This window comes from Orbicella franksi, chromosome 12, assembly GCF_964199315.1.
Source record: "Orbicella franksi chromosome 12, jaOrbFran1.1, whole genome shotgun sequence".
NCBI lineage: Eukaryota > Metazoa > Cnidaria > Anthozoa > Scleractinia > Merulinidae > Orbicella > Orbicella franksi.
The window spans coordinates 12,398,145-12,418,728 of record NC_138156.1 but is presented as its reverse complement, the minus strand read 5'-3'; the positions used below and the strand labels follow the sequence as shown (position 1 = coordinate 12,418,728).

Genomic DNA, 20,584 nt, shown 5'->3' with positions numbered 1-20,584 from the left:
TCATGACTTTTTTGGTGAATTTTTCCAAGATTTATGGAATTCACAAATACAATATAATAATAATAAATACTTTATTTATGCTGGAAAGATCTGTCCAGTGATAAATACAAATCAGACATCTTAATTAGAAAATAATAATTATTGTTCTGCAACTTTACAACCTCACAACTTTACAACAACTTTATTCGCTCTTGTACTTTATGACAATTTTATTTAACAAATAAATAAGCCTGTATTACAATGTGATGAAACACTCCGGACATTTGAGAACACATGAGAAATGTAGAAAACACTCACCAGTGGCTCGTGTTTTCTACATTTCTCGAGCGTTCTCAAATGTCTGGAGTGTTTCATCACAGTGTAATACACGGTTTAGGCTTCTTCATTTGCTTTGCTATTGCTATTGCACTTTATAATATAGATAGGACCCTACGCGCACTCTGATTGGTCAAAAACCTATATTTTATCAGAGTATATAACATAGAAAAAACTTGTTTTATTATTTTTTCGCCACATTATCTCTATATCATAAAGCAAATGAAGAAGCCTAAGCTGTGTATTACACTGTGATAAAACACTCCGCACATTTGAGAACACTCAAGAAATGTAGAAAACACTTGCCTGTGGCTCGTGTTTTCTTCCTTTCCCTCGTGTTCTCAAATGCCCATCGTGTTTTATCACAGTGTAATACATGGCTTAGGTGTCTTTATTTGTTAAATATATAACAATAATAATAATAATAATTATTATTATTATTATTATTTATGATATAGAGGTAATGTGGCGAAAAAAAATAACACACTTTTTCAATGTTTTATACTCTAATAAAACATAGGGTTTTGACCAATCAGAGCGTGCACAGGGTCCTATTTATATTATAAATATATATAACTAACACACACACAAACTAAAAAAAAGTACAAATATTGAGCCTGGAGGTTAAATAACTGGGAAGTTTTCGAGTTAGCCTACAGTTACATTAAGTTACTCCTGAACAAATCAAGGAGAGCAGAGCTAAATAAAATAAAAAAAACAAATAAATAATAAATAAATAAATGTACAAAGTAGATTTTAGGACAAGGTTTGAAAGTGTTGTTCTGACAGCAAATTAAGTTTTAACAGGTAACAGGTTCCAGTATCGTCTCTCAGGGCATGACACTTAACTCTCACAGACCCAATTGGGTGCTTAATTCCATTATGCCGGTTGAAAGTCAAATGGAAAGCCAAATGGAAAGGTCTGTTTTGGTCTGGTACAGTTCATTAAAGTGGACCACCTCCAGTGGTGCTCCACTTTTATCGGTCTGACTTGTCAAACCTAAATCTTCCATTATGTTTTAACAAATCGGTTTGTTGTCCTACTTCTCTCTAGTAGATTCTCACAATGTGGGGGATTGGGAAAATGAATGGAAAATGGTTAAAGCCATTCCTTTCAGTTGAATATCATTAAAAAGAGATTAATGTCATTTGCACCTGAAAAGACTAATGTTTCATTAAGATTTGAGACCTAAAACACTTTTTTTCAGAACCTTTGATCCATAAGCTTTACAGGGATATACAGTTTTCCAAGGTTTGAAATTAAATCCTGGGAGTGAGAATTTTTGCAAAAATGTCCGTATTTTGGGTGTACCCCACCTCAATCCCACTGGTCTCTAACCAGTCGGTCTAACATAATGGAAAACATCCAATGTTGTTCTCCACCCAGAAGTGTAAATGTGTACTAGTAAGCATATGCTGTCAGTAAAACCAGACTTGTAAATGGTTTTAGCTTAAAAACCTATGATGGACTAGCATCCCATCCAGGAGTAGCAATGCTCCTGTTGGCTTCATGCCAAGGAATCCAGAATAAACTCCAGCTAAGTGAGCCTGTGGTCCACGTGGAAGTTTAGCTTTAGCATTTATCCTCATGGTGTCCTTATAACACTCCAGAAACATGGAATACATCCTGGCCATATTTCCTTGTCCTTCTCGCTATGGACAAACACTTGAGGAGATCATCTCGATACTCAAACGGAATCTTTGTTACGAAAAGCTTCTGCCGCATAGTTGAACCCAGAATCCAGATTAGATCACGCATTGTGACCCAACACACACCCCGGATCCACCTGCCATAACACGTGTTCTCCATCTGCCAACTCACTGCACGCAGAATCCACTCAGGCTGATCACCATGGATACCACCTGGGAATCCCGGATGTTGTTGGAGAGATGAATAGAATGTCTCATCAGGTTTAGCAGTGTCATTTAGCCAGTCTAAAAAGTCTATCGCCACCTGGTTGTGTAGAATGTAGTTAGCTGCTTCTCTTGTAATGGCGACAAAGTTGGAGCCTTTTTGAAGGTTAATACTCCAAGGTGGTGGCTGTTTTGTCACCTCTGTTCTTATCATTATGTAGCTTCTATGAAATTCTCGGCCTTTCACTTTCATTAACTCATGAGAATACTGCATTCGGCCCCAGTTGTTTGGCGGAATAGCAAAGCTTTCGATGTTGTTAAACCCATTCAGCATTGCCAATGCATGAACAATTTCAGCATTTGTATAAAGGGGTAATTCCTGCCCTGAAATGTGCATAAAATATTTCCACTTAACTGGGCTCTCCATTAGCTCTCTTAAACAGTTGCGCTGAGCGTAAAGTGTACTAACATGGGCCCATACGAGATCAACTCGTTTACTGGTAAAGAAGACATTATCTAAGCAATCAGTCATAGCCTTCATTGCATTGCGAAAAGTATCTGACGATTTTACATCCACGTGGATACAATAGGTATTGTGAGGCATATATACAGATTGTAAAACTTTCTCTGCCAAGTTTGCAGATTTGAATAAAACCACTGCATAAGCAATGGGGAAGTTCCTCTCTTCTTGTGTGGGGGTAGGGTGTGGAAAAAGTTCCCTTCTCACTAAATCACAATCCTTTCCTTTGTATTTTGAAAACACGTCCTCATCGCTGGGTTTTTCATTGCTACATATGCTGTCTTGTAGGAGTGATGAGAGAAAACTTTCTTTAATGATCTCCTGACATTCTGACCATGTTGTTGGATCCTATGAGGAAAAATACTTTAATAAGTTCCAAAAATCAAGAGGAGAGAGCTTTAAGTAAGTTATGTATACTTTCTTGACTGGTGTATTGCTTCCACTATGCACAGAAAAACAAAGGTGGATGACCCAATGGGCCAACAGCCTACAATCAAACTTCTTTATATTCCACAAAAATGGTCCAATCTTGCCAAAGTTGCCTCAAAGCAACCTTCAAAAACTCTTCTTCCTATTTGCTTCTCCTTAAGTTCCAAAGTTTATCTTAACTGCTTGAGAAACACTGGTTTTTGAGCTTGAGGTTTCCACATCTGCTTTCTCTCAATCCGTAACCAGATGTCTTGGCTACAAGATTTAAGATTCTAGCTTGGCGACCATGCCATATTTGTGACAAAGTTGGCCCCAGTCATGTGGAAGGTGGAAAAGTTCTATCAAACAATCGGGCTAATTGATGACAACTACCTGTAACTCTTCAGTCTGTGAAGACCCTTCTTGGTACAAAAAACATTGCAATTTCCTCAAAAAATGGTTCATGCATTATTAGCTTTTAAATGAACAGATTCCCATCATTTAATGCACCAAAAGTTCTTTTTGAAAATTGTCAAAGGACAGTTTGTAACATTACAGTCTTAAAAAGAAATCAAATCTAGTGATATTCTTATTTATAATCCATCCAATATTGTTGCTCACACGCAATTGGTCTAAATGTGTCACATGACCGAATATTCCCCATCTAAAACTGGGGAATAACTGAGGATATTCCCCTATTTTCAAAACTGCATGTGTTGTGAAAAATATTTGAAGGATAATAAAGACAATAGCCCCCAATTTTGCGCAAAAATATACTCGGATATTTGTCCTTGGACATTATCTGTTTCTCAAAGCTCACAGTTCGCTTCTTGGAACAGATAATGTCCGCAGACAAATATCTGAGCATATTTTCCACCAAATGGAGGCTATTGTTTATATATTCTTATACACTCTTAGATATTTATATTTATAACCCACCCATTAATTTTGGTGCAATTTTATTGGTTACTTTATGTTACATTACCAGCCACCTGAAGGGGTTTATTTACTAAATAGTTATATATTCTTAGATAGTTTAGTTTAATATTTTATAACCAATTGTACATACATTTCTACTTTGTTATTTTGTTTTCTTGGTGCACCTGTAAACTAGCTGGTGCGTCCCGCAGACTCTGCTTATCAAGTCTATGGGACGCACCGATACCATAACTAAGTGTGTGACCAAGCAAATAAACTGTCTAAAAGTATGTCTATGTCCCATGATCACAATTAAGGATCCCAAATTGGCTTCATGGCGTATAGTGCATTCACATTACCTTTTTGATATACTTGTAATACTGGCACATTAACAAGCACAAAGAATATGTTGCCACCACAGTAAGAAAAAGCCAGATGACTATCCCTTTGGTTCTGTTTCTTCTCATCCTGCAGTTCTTACAGAATTAGTACCTTATTTCTGTTGGACAAAAAAAGCAGCTGATAAGGGGGAAGACATAGCTTTAGTTCTACGAAAAATATAGGCTTTGCTAGACCTCAGGTCTCACAAAGTTGGAGATTCATACATCGGTATACATGCTGAAACGGTAACTGATTCTGTCCGAAATGACTTCCAAATTTCAGTGGAAAAGCCCTAGTAATGAAGATGCTTTTTTTCAAATATCAAAATGTTCCATCACTGTGTACCATTGTGATGGCCGAATTTATACCAGAGACGAGATACCCATCTCTGACGGATAATTCGTCTCTAGTATAAATTGGTCTAAATTCGGCCGTTATATAAAAGTTTTTAAAAGTGAGGATATAGTTCACCTGAGTTGGCTAATATCGCACAGCTTGAAGAGACTGTTAGCTTACTCCGATTTTCGGCAGCTGAACAGTTTTCATCTCCAAGTAACAATACATATTCTTAAACTGCTAATCCACTTGAAAATATCTCTACTCATTGACCCAATTAAATATATCTTTTCAATATGACGATCGTCGCCACAAAAATATTCGCAACACAAAAACCGACAGGCCTTACCGGGCATCACGTTTCCCGGCATGCAGTTCCAGCTGAGTATCGCGGATGAAACGAGCTGCCTAAGACCACGAACACGAACAAAAAAAAAATCACAAGTTATAACTGTCAAATTTTTTATTACCTTAAAGATTTGTCTCATCAAATTTCGTGCTGAGCTGGAGCGATTTCTATCCTGGGCTAGGGTGCCACTACTTTGGACCAAAAACCCAAAATACAACTATAGCGTACCATTTAAGGTGGCTTTATATAGTTTTTTTGGCGCGCGATGAAGATAATGACGGAGCTGAGCAACCGCTTACAATAGAAAAGCGATTAGAACGGAGGCCAGAAAAACAAGCCACCGTAAAAATCCCCTTGAGAAAAAAAAAAAAAAAAAAAAAGCAGGAAACCATGGCGCATGCTCCGGCGATTGGTAGCCTTTCCTACGGAGGCTTTACAAGGGTAAGACTGTCGATAGTGCTGTAAAAATACCTGAAAAACTAAAATGAAAAAATTAAACGGAGCTCTGAACAAGGTTGATTCAGAGGCCTAGATGACTATCAACCCTAACCCTAACCCTAACCCTAACCTTAAGAAATACGGTATTGATTTTGGCTATTTTGATACCAAATAGGGTATGGTTTTTGCACTCTAGTCTTGAATTAGGTATGTTTTTTAGAAGAAGCTCTTTTCTTCATTATCGATAAGACCATCAACAAAAGCCCTTCACAATGCCTTTATTATCAGTGTGAACTGGGTAACTAATTATAAGGCAGGTCTGAAACAGGGTATTGATTTAAGTCCATCCTCTCCATAAGCAAGTTTTTCAGGTGACAAACCTCTGAAAATATGAAAAAGATTACTAATATTAACTATTATTAATGGCATAACTGAATAACAGAGACAACATTTCATAAATTGAAAACTTTATTAGTTTACCACCTAGATAATTGTGTCCTTTACCAATCTTGAAAATTTGACAACATTCGATTGAAATCCAAGGGAGATATCATTTTAATTTTGAAATATTGGTGATCTATCTTGAAACAGAAAAACGCAAACGAGGAATGAAGAGCGGGGGACAGCCGGGTCAACGGCGAACGGTGAATCTTAAACATGTGTAATCTTTAACATGAGGAATGTTTTACATAGGGGGAGGGGGTGCGATCACAGGAATCATAACAGGAACACTATCTTGTTGAGAAGGGTGAGACTGAAAAATGATTGCAAAGAATGATTTGTTTGCCTTGGTCTCATGTTGGTGCAAGCGGGCAAGGGCAGCTCTGTTTAGGAGGATATATGAAATGCTGATTTTCAAATTAACGACCGCGTCGAAGCCCGCGCGGTCTTGGTATGCAGTGCCGGTGACCGAACATTCGACGCTCTTGACAAAGTCAAAAACAGAAACCAGAACTCCTGGTTCTGGTTTGTTCTTGCGCATGCCTAAAAGATTAATGACAGTTTTTAACATGCGTAGAGCGTAACCGCTGTGACTAATCCTGGCTCAAATTCTGATTTCTTCCAGAGGTCTTAAGAAGCCAGAGGAAAACCGCCGGAAAGATTGTTTTTTTTTCCGCTTTGAAAAGCTTTTTCCAGCCTTTTCGATATTTCTAAAATTTCCTATTAAAATGGGATAGGGTATTAATTATCTTAGATTAATTCCTAAAACAGAACAATTAAGGGCTTAATAGAGGGAAATGCATGCTACTAAACGAAATACAGTTACCACACTTCATGGTTTGATTAAGAACTTGATTTATTCTCTACGGTGACACACTTAATAGATAACATTTAATCGTAATAACAAAAGAGTGGACTTCAGAACGTCCACTGGTTTGGTTCAAAATTGGCCATACAGGGTCATTTTTGGATTGTATTAGTGTGCCACCTAATAAAGCCTTTTTGTCAGCAAAATAGACTCGCTTTTCTTGATACGTTATTACAAAAGAGTGGACTTCAGAAAGTCTACTGGATTGGATTTTAAAGTCCTTTGTAATGTATTACAAAAGAATTTTCTTTTTAACGAAAGCTTTGACAATTTTGCTGCACAGCTACCCTACTATGATATTGCGTCTTCTACGCGTTTTAATAATCTTTGGCCGTTCTTTTAGCAGTGTCTCCTCTCCCTCTTCCTCTTCACATTCCTTAAGCTTCGCTTCGTACTTTTCTCTCTTCTCCTCTTCCTGTTTCTCTTCCTTGACCTTTCCCGCTTCGTCTTCTAGTTCCTTTTCTTTAATGTTCACGTGTTTTTCGTATTGTTGTTCTTCTTTGTCAGCGTCATCACCATCACTATCACAGTCCCCTTCATAACCATCATCGTCATCGTCATCATCTTCATCTTCGTCTTCGTCGTCGTCTCTTTCATCTTCATTATCATCGTCATTGTCCTTTTTCTTCTGTTCCTCCTCAAGCTCCTTCATTTTCTCTTCTTGATTTGCAAGAACTCTTCTGATGACAGTTAAAATATCCTCTTCAAGTTTCACTCCCATCATCGTCATCGTTATCACAACAACCATTATCATCATCACCGTCATCATCCCCACTGTCATCATCACCTCCACCGTCACCATCACCACTGCTGTCATTATCACCTCCACTGTCACCATTACCACTGCCGTCGTCATCACTTCCACTGCCACCATCACCGCCATCTTGCTCTTTCTTCCTCTCCTCAAGAACTGCAGTAACTCTCCTGATTAGAGATAAAATGTCCTCTTTATCTTCCAGTTAACTTTCATTATCGTCATCGTCCTCACCACCAACATCATCAACGTTAAGATCACCGTCATCGTCATCATTATAAACACCTCCTTCGTCATCATCATCGTGATCCTTCTCTTTCTTCTCATGCTCTTCCATTTTCTCTTCTTGAACACTCCTTATGACAGTCAAAATGTCCTCTTTTTGTTCCACTTCATTTTCATCACCATAATAATCACCATCCACATCACTATCATCATCATAAGCATCATCATCATCATCATCATCATCATCATCATCTTCTTCTTTCTCTCCTTGCTTCTCACCTGCATCCTCTTCTTTTTCCTCTTCTTCCTATAATAGGAGTTGAGATGAATTATTTAAAATTAAGTGCTGCCTGAAAACTGATCGCGAAGGTATAAAAGACCCTTGTGTACAAAACTACTATGATCTCTCAAGTCCTTAAAAATTCTTCTTTCTTATGCAGAGCACTGCACCGGTAATGCAAAGGTCGTGAGCTCGAATCCCGTACAATAGGCCATATTCGTATTCTCGGTATTGCACTGGAACTAGCTTTCAACTGAGGTTAATGCGGGGAGTCTTCTCAAATGTAAATGTAATATCTTATGCCTTTAAAAGTTCAGTTTGTAGTATGAAGCGGCTGGTTGGTTTTAAAAAAGAAAGTCATGCGATAGGTTAGCACACTTAGCAGAGACTTAGAATTAAGTTTTGTTTGATATGCGTTCTTTTTTATCTTTTACACCTTAAGATTTTCTTGAAAGACTATCCCACTAGTTATGCGACCGCGCTCTGTACAACTCTGTTGCTGAGACTGCGCTCGACACAAGCCAGTTACTCTTTAAAACAACCTACCAGTATCTGCAGGTTCTCATCTCGAGAAATAGACAGCTGAATCTAACCAGTTCGAATTCTTATACAGCTACAGTTCGTTAAGCCGTTAAGCCGCTACCCCGAATTTAGCTTTTACAGGCGGTTTCACAAGAAATCTTACTTCTCAGAAGTCTTCAATTGGACTGAAAAAACGAGGAGTGTTAAATGACACTTGGGTACCATTTTTATACCCTTAGAACGGCTACTTTCAACGCGGAAAGTAGAAAAATGTTCAGCATAATATTTCGATAAAATAGATAAAATATGGGCTATCTTCGCCACGACAATACTTTTGCAATATATTTTTCTTACCTTGGTTTTATTCGTGGGGATTATCTGGTACGCGTAGCTCACGTTCACAATCGGTGGTGCTGTCGTCGTTTCAACAATGTGTGTAAATTTGAAATACCTCATTTTTTCACGCTTGTATTCTATCGCAAATGCGATTCTTGTCGATCGAATTTTTTTCGTTACGTTCACTATCACCTGAGTGGCCTTAAGGGCCCATTAACCGATCTTTTCGAGCCGTTGCTAAGGAAAATTTAGTCTCATATAACCTCATCATTTTTAGTTAGTTCAGAGTTTATTTCATGTGTTTCAACTTTTTCATGATCAGTAACACTAGTGATGACGTCATCAGGCCACGCCCGTGGTCATGTGACTAATACAGAAAAAATGCAAAGGCTCCAAGGCAAATTACTTTCTCGGGATTTTTTTCATTGATTTAGCATTTTAATTTAAATCCTCATTACGCCATGCATCGATTTTGTTTCATTTCTAAAAGGTCAGATTTTGAGAGCATTTCAAAATATTGAAAAATTCGTAATTTTTTGAAAAAAGCATGATTTCGAAAAAGGAATGCATAGCTATGTTGCCAACGTTGGCTTTAATCGAAATTCGTCGAAAAAGGCTGGATTTAATTAAAAACCGTGTTTCCTTTGGCATTTAAAGAAACCGGAAGAGCGCCCGATATCTATTGGAAGTTACCCTATCAGCGCGTGCGCAATTTACACTACCAGCGCACTTCGGTAAGATCAAACAAGGCCACACGGAGTTAGTTTTTCTCTTTCTATTGCCCTTATTTTTCTGTCATTCTCTTATTTTGTCTTTGCTTGTACTTTTTTTACTTTGCATTTTGCGAAACACAAAGAAAAACATCTAAAATGTATGCGAATTTGCAAGTTTTTGAGTTGTTTTTATTTTCCGTGCTCAGGCTGACGTAAGTGACCGGAAGTGAAATTTCACCTCCTTAGCAACGCGCGCGAGCGGGCGCAGGAATCGGTTAATGGGCCCTTAACCCTTCGCTCTGTTTCCGTGTTGATTGAATTGCTTGTTCTTGTCATGTACACTTCGTCTGACATTATGGCGCTTTTGTCGTCCTTTAAAATAAGAAAACTTTGGCTGCTCAACCTCGCTGGCTACTTCAACCTCGCAACTGGTCAAATGACACAATAGAGGCCATTCTTTACATCATCCGTTCGAAATACGTTATTTCTCCTCGCACTGAATTTTCCCCCACAAACAGTTTTGCTTTCAAGACAACTAAATCTGCTGATTTCCAGTACGAAATGTATACTGACAATTAGTCAACATAGTTTTACGAACTGCATCCATCATAATCTGTTTTGAAGCCATTCAAAACACGCGCTGAGTCCACTTTCAAGTTCAAAATGGAACACACTGCACACGCTATTAACAAAAGTAACTCCAAAAAGCATGACATGTCTAGCATACTCCTCATTATTAAAAACTGGATAATCGGATAGTTCAATTCAAGAGTTTTCATTGGCTTAGCCATCATGGCACATGAGCTATTATACCATGTTCTACAAATATGCCGGGTTAGCGTACCCGCAATTTTTTGGGCGATTTTCTTTTATGTCTCACTCGCGCTTTTCCGTTTTTTCCCCATCGACATTTTGGAGGAAATTTAACTAACAAATAGATAACTAAATACATGAGAAGCCTAAATAAAGGAGATTTACGGTTTCTTGATTTTATAAAGTCGACGCTGTTGGAGACACTGATGAGCTGCTCATTTCAATTGAAATTACGATCCAGTCCCCGCGAGTGTGAAGTTTGGAGTTTAATACTAAGTAGAGAAATCATTAGAAATCGTTATTTAGGGGAAATTTAGCTAGAAGTCTGCTAAAACAATAAGATGATTCGCTCTCAATTTCTGAGGCGATGGTTGACCTTATAGACATCTGACTGACGAAATGTGACGTGTACACGATAGCTCAGCCAATTAGATTGCACCATTTGCGATAGTATACGCGTAGAATTCTATAAAGTAGAGTGGACCGCCGGCCTGATTTGGGCTTTACTGAGTATATCCGAGCCATGAGCAGGCAGACAATAAAAACTTAAAGCCACAGTAGCAAATTCTCTTCGCTAACTTCAATGTATATAGATTTTATTATGTTCGGTGGAAATAAGTGGACAAAATTAAATCAGTAGATTACAACTAATGCATAGCTTAAAACATTTTAAAAACCTTTTATTAAGAAATAAGACCTCTGTTTGTGTGTCTTTATACTCTGACAAGAGTGAACGAAGGGTAAAAGGGTTAATTTCCATATAGGGCTTTTTCCTGACGTAATCCCTCGAAGGGTATTCTTTGTAGCGTAGCTCCTGCGCGCCGAAGCCGAGCGAGCGGAGTCCCATACCTTAGAATATTTGGTAACTCATTGATCTAAAAGGATTTGTCACTTGCCACTTGTACTGCACGTGCGCGAGCTGTGCCCCATACCTTGAAAAATAAGAGTAGCACTATTTCCATAGATACATCTTTGATATAAGAGGTCCAAGTTATGGTTAATCAACAGCCGTGAAAACAAGGTATCCGCTAACCAGTCTCACGTGACCATATCGCGGGTTCAAGATTAGAGCTTATGGAAGTCATGTGCGTTTTGAAGTTGATGGGATTGCAGGCTCAAGCCAGCTTAATAATATTGTAATCGGGAGATCCACTTTTAGGCTTGACTTCAGAAAACTCATGGCCTCAGAAAACCAAGTAGGATCAAGAAACAGTCAATCCTATGTCACAGATTTTGGTTACGCAGAAAGCTCGGCCGAGCGTTTTCGCACGCACGTGAAGAATTTGATGCGTAATGCTAACTTTTTATTCCTTGTATCAGCAGAGAAATCACGAAGAGAAGGTGGAAATGGATTGGACACGTCTTACAAAGAGACCAAGGCGAAAATTCTCGTATTGGACACCTGACGGAAAGCGGCGACAAGGAAGACCTCGTGAAGCCTGGCGAAGAACTGTAAGAAGAGAAATGACCGAGCTGGGTTGGAACTCATAAACTGTGGAAGAGCACAGAGTTTAGGACAGGTTGAGGTGTATGTGTCCCGTTGCACGAAGGGGACAGTTCCTTAACACACCCAGTTACGTCTGATTTATTTTTTTCAGATACTGTGATAAGATTCAAGAAAATCATAGCTTTTTTATTTTCTTATAAGGGAGGAGACTAGCTTAAAAATGTTTACTCGATTCTCATGCAGGCAGTTGGCAAGCTACTGCTAAATTCGCAGCTACAAAGCGGATAGTGGCAAGAGGTGAAGATGAACGTTCACCCCGGCAATGTCTGAGCTATTGGCTAATTATCAATACTCGGAGTTTTTGTGGTATTCTTTTGTTAGTTATTCGAGTTTCTAATTGTGTCCCGTTGTAATAAAGTTTAGTAAAGTAATTTGAAATTTGAGGAAGGTCGCGATCGTGGTTGCCGAATAAAAAAGAGAAAATTAAAAAATAAACTCTAGGAGCAGAAGTTTGAGGGAGAAAGATAAAGGACTCTGGGAACTATGCAGCGTTATTAGCTAGGGTCAAATAATTAGAGTGCAAATTATGTTATGGTGTTTCGTACTTTATTCGGTCACACTGATGAATTATGTTCCGCAAGTGGACTGTCACTTACATGTTAGCCTTGCCACAAGTTGGCCTCATGAGTTTCAGGGTAGGATAGCTAAGCGGGCGAGGCGAGTGTGAGATTTTAGGCTGCGAAGCGGCGTTGTGAAGGTCGCGGGAATTGTATAAACAAGACGAAGGACATTTCTGAAAGTCTACTTACATGTCTACCCAATTCGAAAGTGGGCGACTTGTCCGCCATATCTGAACAGAGGTAGTTGGTTACTCGTCCCGGGACTGCTCGTAAGTTTCTTGTCGCGAGGCTCCAGTCCACTTTCGAAGAAGCCGCATTCTACAAGTCAAAGGAGCCGAACAAAATTCAAAACGAAAATCAAGAAAATTTCCAAAGAAATTAGAAGCTAAACATTCCGAACATAATTTTTAGGAGCCGAACAATTTTCAAACGGTTTAATAGTATTCTATTTTATAATAAAGTTTCCATATAACGCGCGCTCTGATTGGCTGAAAGAGCGTGCTTTATCAGAGAACAGGGCACGGGTTGATGACGGTAAGTTGGCTTTCAAATTTTTGCTTCGGAATTTTGACAAATTTGTTTGTCGTTCGGTAACACATTCAAAACTGAATTTATTAAGTTGCTGCAAGTAATAAATACATGCTATCTGGATACGTGCGTGACAATGTTGTATAGTGCAATGAAGATGCAAGTGCATATGATTAAAACATACAAAGGTGCAAGCGAATGTGCATAGTGTAACACCTTTCCCCTTTTGGAAGATAAAATCGATAATAGAATGTCCATTATATAGTGGACCTAAACATAATTTCTCTGAACTGTTCATGAGTAAACAAAGTCCTTACATCTCCGCAAGAAAGTCATTAAACTAAAGTGTTCATGTAAACAAAGTCTTTACATCTCCGCAAGAAAGTCATTAAAGTGTTCATTCCATAAGGAAGTCGTTGAATCGTGAGGGAAGTCTACGTTCTCTTGTTGAACGGCGAGGTGGCGGTGTAGGCTCTTGGTCCAACGGCTGATCCGCTTCCTCTGTTTGTTCACTTTCAGATGGTAGGGATGCAGTTTCCAATCGGTCCAATTTTTCATCATAGTTGCCCACTGCAGGTTCTGCCTTTGCCTCCCTGATTTGTGCGTGGTTTCGCCGGACTGGTCCCATTGCTGTGCTCACGAGGCAGGACCTTGGTGCGGGTCTTCCAATTACCTCCCCATAGATCCAGGGTTGGTGTTTGTTCGTAGGCCTGGGTTTCACATACACTTTTTCTCCTTTTGAGAACTCGGTTAGCGGCGCCGACACCCGCTTGTCGTACTGGGCCTTAGATCTCCGTCTTCTTTCCGCAATGTTTTCTTGTACTAGACTTGGGGACACTGTCTGTGGAACAAGTTGACGCGGAGCTGTGGGAATGATGTCCTGCAGTCTTCTAGACATTAGGCGTTGTGCTGGCGAGTAATTGTATCCCTGCTGGGGTGTGTTTCGGTATGCTAGGAGGGCCAGATAGGGGTCCTCATGGCGAGACTTTTTCAGAATGTTCTTTGCAATTTTGACTGCGGACTCCGCCTTTCCGTTCCCTCGGCTGTGGTATGGTGATGATTTGCGTATGATGAAACCGTATTCTCGAGCAAAACGTGAATATTCATGGCTTTCAAACTGTGGGCCGTTATCGGTTATGCACTCGTCTGGAATTCCATGTCGAGCAAATTGTCTTTTCATGGCTCGAATAACTGTGTTAGCTGATGTGTTCCCACTGAGGGGGTCTAGTTCAAAGAAGTCGCTGTAATGGTCGACCATAACGAGGTAGTTGCTTCCATCCAGCTGAAAAAGTCGGCACTTATTTTGGACCACGGTCTAGTGGGTATCTCATGGGATTTCATTGGTTCTTGCGGTCGCTCAGTTAGGTATTGGGCACAAAGTCCACATGATAAACATTTCTCTCTGATTGCTGCTTGCATTCCTGGCCAGAACAGGGACTCGCGTGCCCGTCTTATACTGCTGTCAGCTCCCTGGTGTGCTTTGTGTATTTTCTGTAACATCTCGTCTCGTAGAGTGGCTGGAACAATAACTTGATGGGACCTGTAGAGGACACCATCATAAACTGAAATTTCATCTCTGAAATTCCAGTACAGTCTCAGGTGCTCTGGGGTTTCCTTTCTTTCTGAAGGCCACCCATTCAATACCACCGTGTGTAGGGCTGCTAGAACTGGGTCTTTGGCGGTTTCTCGTCTTATTCGTTTGAGTGTGTCGGGTGTAACTCGGTTTGGTTCAAGATCCATCTCAGCTATTTCCAAACGGAACACTTCGCATTCTTGCTTGGCAGTGGAGGAGGGCTGACCAGTGACGGCTGCGCGAGACAAGGTGTCCGCAACGTAGAGTTCCTTTCCTTTCTTGTATCGGACAGTGAACTGATATCTTTGCAACTTCAGCATCATTCTTTGCAGTCTGCGAGGAGCTTTGTTGAGAGGCTTCTTGAATATTGTCTCAAGCGGCTGGTGATCTGTATGTACCGTTATGTCGTGCTTTCCGTATAGGTACTGGTGCCACTTATCCATGCAAGAGACGATTGCAAGGCACTCTTTCTCAATTTGGGCGTAGTTCTTCTCTGTGCTGTTGAGGGTATGTGATGTAAAGCAAACAGGTTGATCATTTTGTAGCAATACGCCACCGATGGCATCTTCAGATGCATCCACTTGTAGCGTCACGGGAAGGGTTGCGTCGTAGTAGCGTAATGTAGTTGCTGAAGCGATGAGGTTCTTTGCCGAGTTAAATGCATTTTCATGATTGTTTGACCACAGGAATGCAGAGTCCTCCTTAGTCAAGTCCCTCAATGGAAGAACTGTTTCTGACAAGTTATGGCAGAACTTGCTTAAGTATTGGCACATGCCAAGAAATCGCTGTACCCCAGATTTGTCAGTGGGCGCTGGCATCTCTGTAATTGCGGCTACTTTAGCTGGATCGGGTTCTACGCCTTTGTCGGTAAGCTTGTGCCCCATAAAGGTGACAGAGGGAGATTTAAACTGTAATTTCTTCGCCGAAAGTCGCAGGTCATGGTTGCTGCACTTTTCTAACAGGCTTGTAAGATTTTTATCGTGATCGATGTCAGCTTCCTCTTTTGAATCTCCGCATCCAAAAACACAGATGTCGTCGGCAATGTTTATTACCCCGTGTAAGCCGTCTAAGAATTCATGTTGGCGCCGTTGATACTCCTCCGGTCCCGAGGCGATCCCAAATGGCATGCGAGTGTAGCAGTAGCGACCATTTGGTCCCTGGAACGTTGTTAGTAAAGAAGACTCTTCATCCATCACGATGGTGTGAAAAGCTTCAGATACATCAACAATTGTGAACACTTTGGCCTTAGTCAGTTGTGGAAGCTTCTCTTCAATCGTCGGTATTGTGTACTTGGGTCTTCTGATGGCCTTGTTAATGGTTTGACTTGGATCAATGCATATTCGAAGTTTGCCGTTCGGTTTCTCTTTTACCAGGATGTTTGAGAGCCAGTCTGTAGGCTGTGTGACCGGCCTTATGATGCCTTCATCGCATAGTCTCTTTAACTCGTCATTTACTCTGTCCAACTTTGCCACGGGAACTCGACGCGTTGAGGCGTGTACTGGAGTAACATTAGGATCAAGTTCGATGTGCAAGGGGGTTCCAAGAGGATTTCCGCAGCCTGGCTTAAATACGTTTGAGTAGTGGTGAAGCACGTCTTCCTTTGTCAGTTTTCCTAGTGGTGGAGGTGACTGCATATTGCGCGGAATTTCTTCTTCAACTGCGTTTGCTTCATCAGCATACATCTTCAAATAACCCAGGGCTTGTGCATCTCTTCCGCTGAGAAGTGGTGGTTTCTCATTAGGCACGTTGACCACAAGAAAATCTATGGTGTGAATCTTGCCCCTTCTGTCACAACACAAAGTTACTTGGCCTTCAGGGCGCATAGTTTCGCTTCCATACGTGTTAATCCTGCTTCTGGTCCGCGAAATCTTTACGTCAGGAAACACCTCGCTTAGTAGACTGATGGGTATGGTGTTACACGTGGATGCCGAGTCGATTTGTGCTTTCACTACTTTTGTTTTTTTTTCAAGTATGAGATGTAAATGGGCAAAGAATTTCCTTGCAGGTTGTGAGGGTGTCTCGCAATCCACCACAAATGCTTCTTCACCGTTGTCTTCATCGACAAAATTTGATTGCTGCTGTCGTCCTTGTCGCCTTGCTCCACCTCTACAGACGCGCGCGAAATGACCAGAGATCCCACACTTTCCACATCTTTTGCCAAATGCTGGGCAGTGCTGTTGACGGGGCTGTTGATGGTTGCCGCCACACCAGAAACACTGTGACAATTGCTGTACCGGCTTCAGATTTTGCCGCGGATTTGCAAATGCTGATTTGCTCGTAAAATTCACTTGTTCCTGTTGTGTGTTCCTGGCAGTTTTCATGAGCTGATTCGCGAACACAGTCGCTTCGAACGTTTTGGCAACTTCGACAACTTCTCGTAGCGTAACCTTTGTTTGGGCGGTGTTTTTATGTTTATGCCCTTTCCCGATAAGTTTCACTCGAAGAGTATCAGACGTTAAACCGGCGATAAATTGGTCCCTCATAAGCTCGTCAGCGAAGTCTTCATATTCACACTGTGCTGCTTGATTACGCACTTGCGTCTCCCAGGAAGCAATCGATTCGTTTTCGTTTTGCAGCAAACGAAGAAACTTTTGCCGTTCCCCTGACACTCCAACGCTAGCGCCATAATACTCTCTCAATGCGGCGACAACACAATGAGGCTTCTTTTGGTCGGCTTCATCCAAACCCAAGCTGTATTTATAAACCGTTCTCGCTGCCGGAGATAGAGATGCCCGGAGACATGCCATGGCTTTATCAGGCTTGGTCCATTTCAGTGCGTCAGTTTCTTTCGATGGAACGAACCAATTTTGCATGATGCAGTAATTTGTCAAATCTTCTATGTATGTTTCCAGGTCGTGCTTGTCATCTCCTGTTGTCTTAAACTCGGGAAACGGGGTGTTCGAAGCCATATCGCTGTAGACTGAAGAATAGTTGAGTCGGTAAAGCGCTAGATCCGTTAGATTACTAAAAAAATCCCACCGCTGCCACCATGTTTGTCGTTCGGTAACACATTCAAAACTGAATTTATTAAGTTGCTACAAGTAATAAATACATACTATCTGGATACGTGCGTGACAATGTTGTATAGTGCAATTTGCCCCAACAAACAATAAATACAGCAATCTTGCTGCATGCTGGGCTACAAGCCGTAAATAACTGTAGCTCCTTTCAAATTCAACTCGGCATTTCGCATATTCATCAGCAAGCTTTGAGCTCAGCGTTTCGTAATTTCCGCTAGAAAAGTGCACGTTTTCATGGGCCACAATACGGCCGGACTCCTCTAGACTATAAACCTTCACCTGCCTTTAGATCCGTATTTAAAAATTAACTTAAAAGCGAACTTTGAAGGCATCGTTCTTCTCTCGAAAGCCGCTCAAAATACTCGAAACTGAAAGTTTAGCTGAAGTCCAGTTTGTGATTGACAGCTGTCGCTTCGTTAGCCAATCAAATTATTTGAACAATTCTAACAAGGATTGTGATTGGCTTATTTTAGCGTGCTTTATCAGAGAACAGTGCACGGCTGACGCCACTTTTGCTCGTTTGGAAAATAAAGTTTGGTTTGAAAATTCAGCCAAATGCATGGGGAAATTATCGGATCCTTTATCATAAAACAAATAAAGAAGCCTCGACTGTGTTCTGTTCTGTTGTAAAGCACTTACGAAGCAGTAGAGCACTCAAGAAGTAGGGAAAAATACTCGACTACGTCTCGTGTTTTCCCCTACACTTCTTTCGTGCTCTACCGCTTCCTGCGTGCTTTACAACAGAACAGAGCACAGTCGAGGCTTCTTTATTTGCTAAATAAGTACAAGCTTCCGAACATAATTCAAAAGCCAAACAATAGACTGCAAGGCTGATACTACGTGAAAAACGTTTCGAGACACCAATATGACAAGAACCGATAAAGTAGGATCGCAACAGTGGACAGCTGTTTCGCGGCGTCGACAAAACCTGGATCGGATCGGATCGGATCACGGACCGGATCACGGACCGGATCGCGGACCGGATCACGGATCGGATCACGGATCGGATCACGGATCGGATCAAGGAAAAAAATTCAAAATTCAAAATTCAAGATTCAAAATTCAAACTTTTGTTGAGCAAATTACACTAGATTGACTACTGTGAGCAGAACGTTTTATTTAATTCAGGTGTGATATTCCTTTATTCTTTTATAATATCAAGCCAACTGGGAGCTGGTCGCAGATGAATTTTTTTCAGGCTATTGGGTTTTGATTGCGATGATCAATCATGTCTTCATATCTTTCCCCGCAGTTCAGATAAATGATATTTCGTATATTCGCTTGCATCAAAGGTAAACTGTCATAAATCGCGTCAGCATGATAATATTAGGACGAACGTATGAATCGAAACACAACAAGTCTATACTTTTACAAGATGTGAGTTTGGAATACCATATTTCGTACTAGAATAAAACGAAACAGACCATTTGTATTTCAAGGAAATATAGCTGTTTTACCAAAAAAATATAGGAATAACATCGATAGTGTGAACGATAACGCAACCCGAGAATAGACAACATTTTAGGAGTTACGTCACGATTTTTAAAGTCATTTTTAGGGTCGTAAAGAGTTGCCTTTATATGGAACAAAACCTTAAAATGATCGTGTCCTAGGATAGAAAGCACTTAGAAGGCAAGAACAAATCAAAACGGAATGAGGATCGTTAACGATGGCAAAGATTAACGAAGACTGCAAATAACGAACTTGAAAAACTAGGCTAGTTTTTTCAAGATGCGCAAATCGTGACGTAGCTCCTTTAAAGCAAGTCATGTCCTTAAGCTTTCGTACGTAAGCTTTCTCATTAACTGTAACGCTAACTGTAACGCTCACATCTGACACGAAAAAGTAGCCGAGAATTAGCTACTGATACTAACAACAATTTCCAAAACGAGAATGGAGGTTCACGCAAGCTTCAAGCCAACTAACGTTCTAATATAACTACATCTGCCTGTTCATTACAATTTAAATTCGTCGTAAATCAGGCGCTTATGTGGCTTTTTAAATGACCTCTTGTCATTCTCTGTAATTAACATGTCATTGCGTCAAATTCGGGATTTTTATTTAACATATTTTAGTTTTCCACTTTTATTATTTATTTATTATTATCTTATAAACGATTTGATTTTTTTTTTCTTTAAAACGTTTTTTTTTTTTCTGTGATCCGATCCGCGATCCGATCCGCGATCCGATCCGCGATCCGATCCGTGATACGATCCACGATCCGGTCCGTGATCCGATCCGTCATCCGGTCCGTGATCCGATCCGTGATCCGGTCCGGTCCGGTCCGATCCAGGTTTTGTCGACGCCGGCTGTTTCGCCCTTCTTGGGGCTCGTCAGCACTGTTTAGCGAAGATATGTAACGCCAGCCCAACAGCCAACGTACATAAATTGGAAAATGAACCGTTTACTATATCAAGTTCCGTACTTTGAACTCACTTGCGCCCCGAAACACGCGTTGCCACATCACGTGTTTCGGGGCGCAAGGAGACAAAGTGTCAAGATTGGTGTCTCGAAAAGCAAAAGAATAAATGTGGCCGGACAAGGCCAGCCTAAACATTTAAACATTCAACCGCATGGCCAGTACCATGCTTTAAAAACGCAGCGTATCGGATCTGAAAAGACCTACGGTCCGAAAATTCATAAATGAGAAACCAGAAACTGCAAGGGACCGCGTACGATAAACGCTGCCAACGTAGGATCTACGTGAGATCTGATCAGCCAAGAGATCTGATAATTCAAAAGAGCCGAACATAATTCGGTTGAAGTTGAATTGGAACATAATTCATTATCAGCGTGTCCGAATAAAATACGAAACACCATGACATAATTCGTATTCTAATTTTGACCCTAATAACGCTTATTAGTAGAATTCTACTAGTATACTAATTGATGCAAATGTTGTAATCTGATCGGCTGAGCCATTGC

General features: G+C 40.5%; 2 protein-coding genes across 2 annotated transcripts in view; both read right to left on the bottom strand.

The window, feature by feature from the left end:
- Positions 1-20: 20 nt before the first annotated feature.
- On the bottom strand, positions 21-5,093 carry LOC145463284 (N-acetyllactosaminide beta-1,6-N-acetylglucosaminyl-transferase-like). Its single transcript, XM_081447025.1, has 3 exons — positions 4,868-5,093; positions 4,375-4,514; positions 21-3,037 (listed from the first exon to the last, which is right to left on the bottom strand). Exons 2-3 carry the CDS (start codon positions 4,480-4,482, stop codon positions 1,913-1,915), a joined length of 1,233 nt encoding a protein of 410 aa, XP_081303151.1. The 5' UTR covers positions 4,483-4,514; positions 4,868-5,093; the 3' UTR covers positions 21-1,912.
- A 1,841-nt stretch (positions 5,094-6,934) lies between these two features.
- LOC145463977 (uncharacterized) overlaps positions 6,935-20,584 on the bottom strand; it is a 52,280-nt gene continuing 38,630 nt past the window's right edge. Inside the window, exon 2 of the mRNA XM_081447774.1 lies at positions 6,935-7,651. Coding sequence (XP_081303900.1) covers positions 7,112-7,651 — 540 coding nt within the window. The 3' untranslated portion in view covers positions 6,935-7,111. The remainder of the gene's footprint in view (positions 7,652-20,584) is intronic.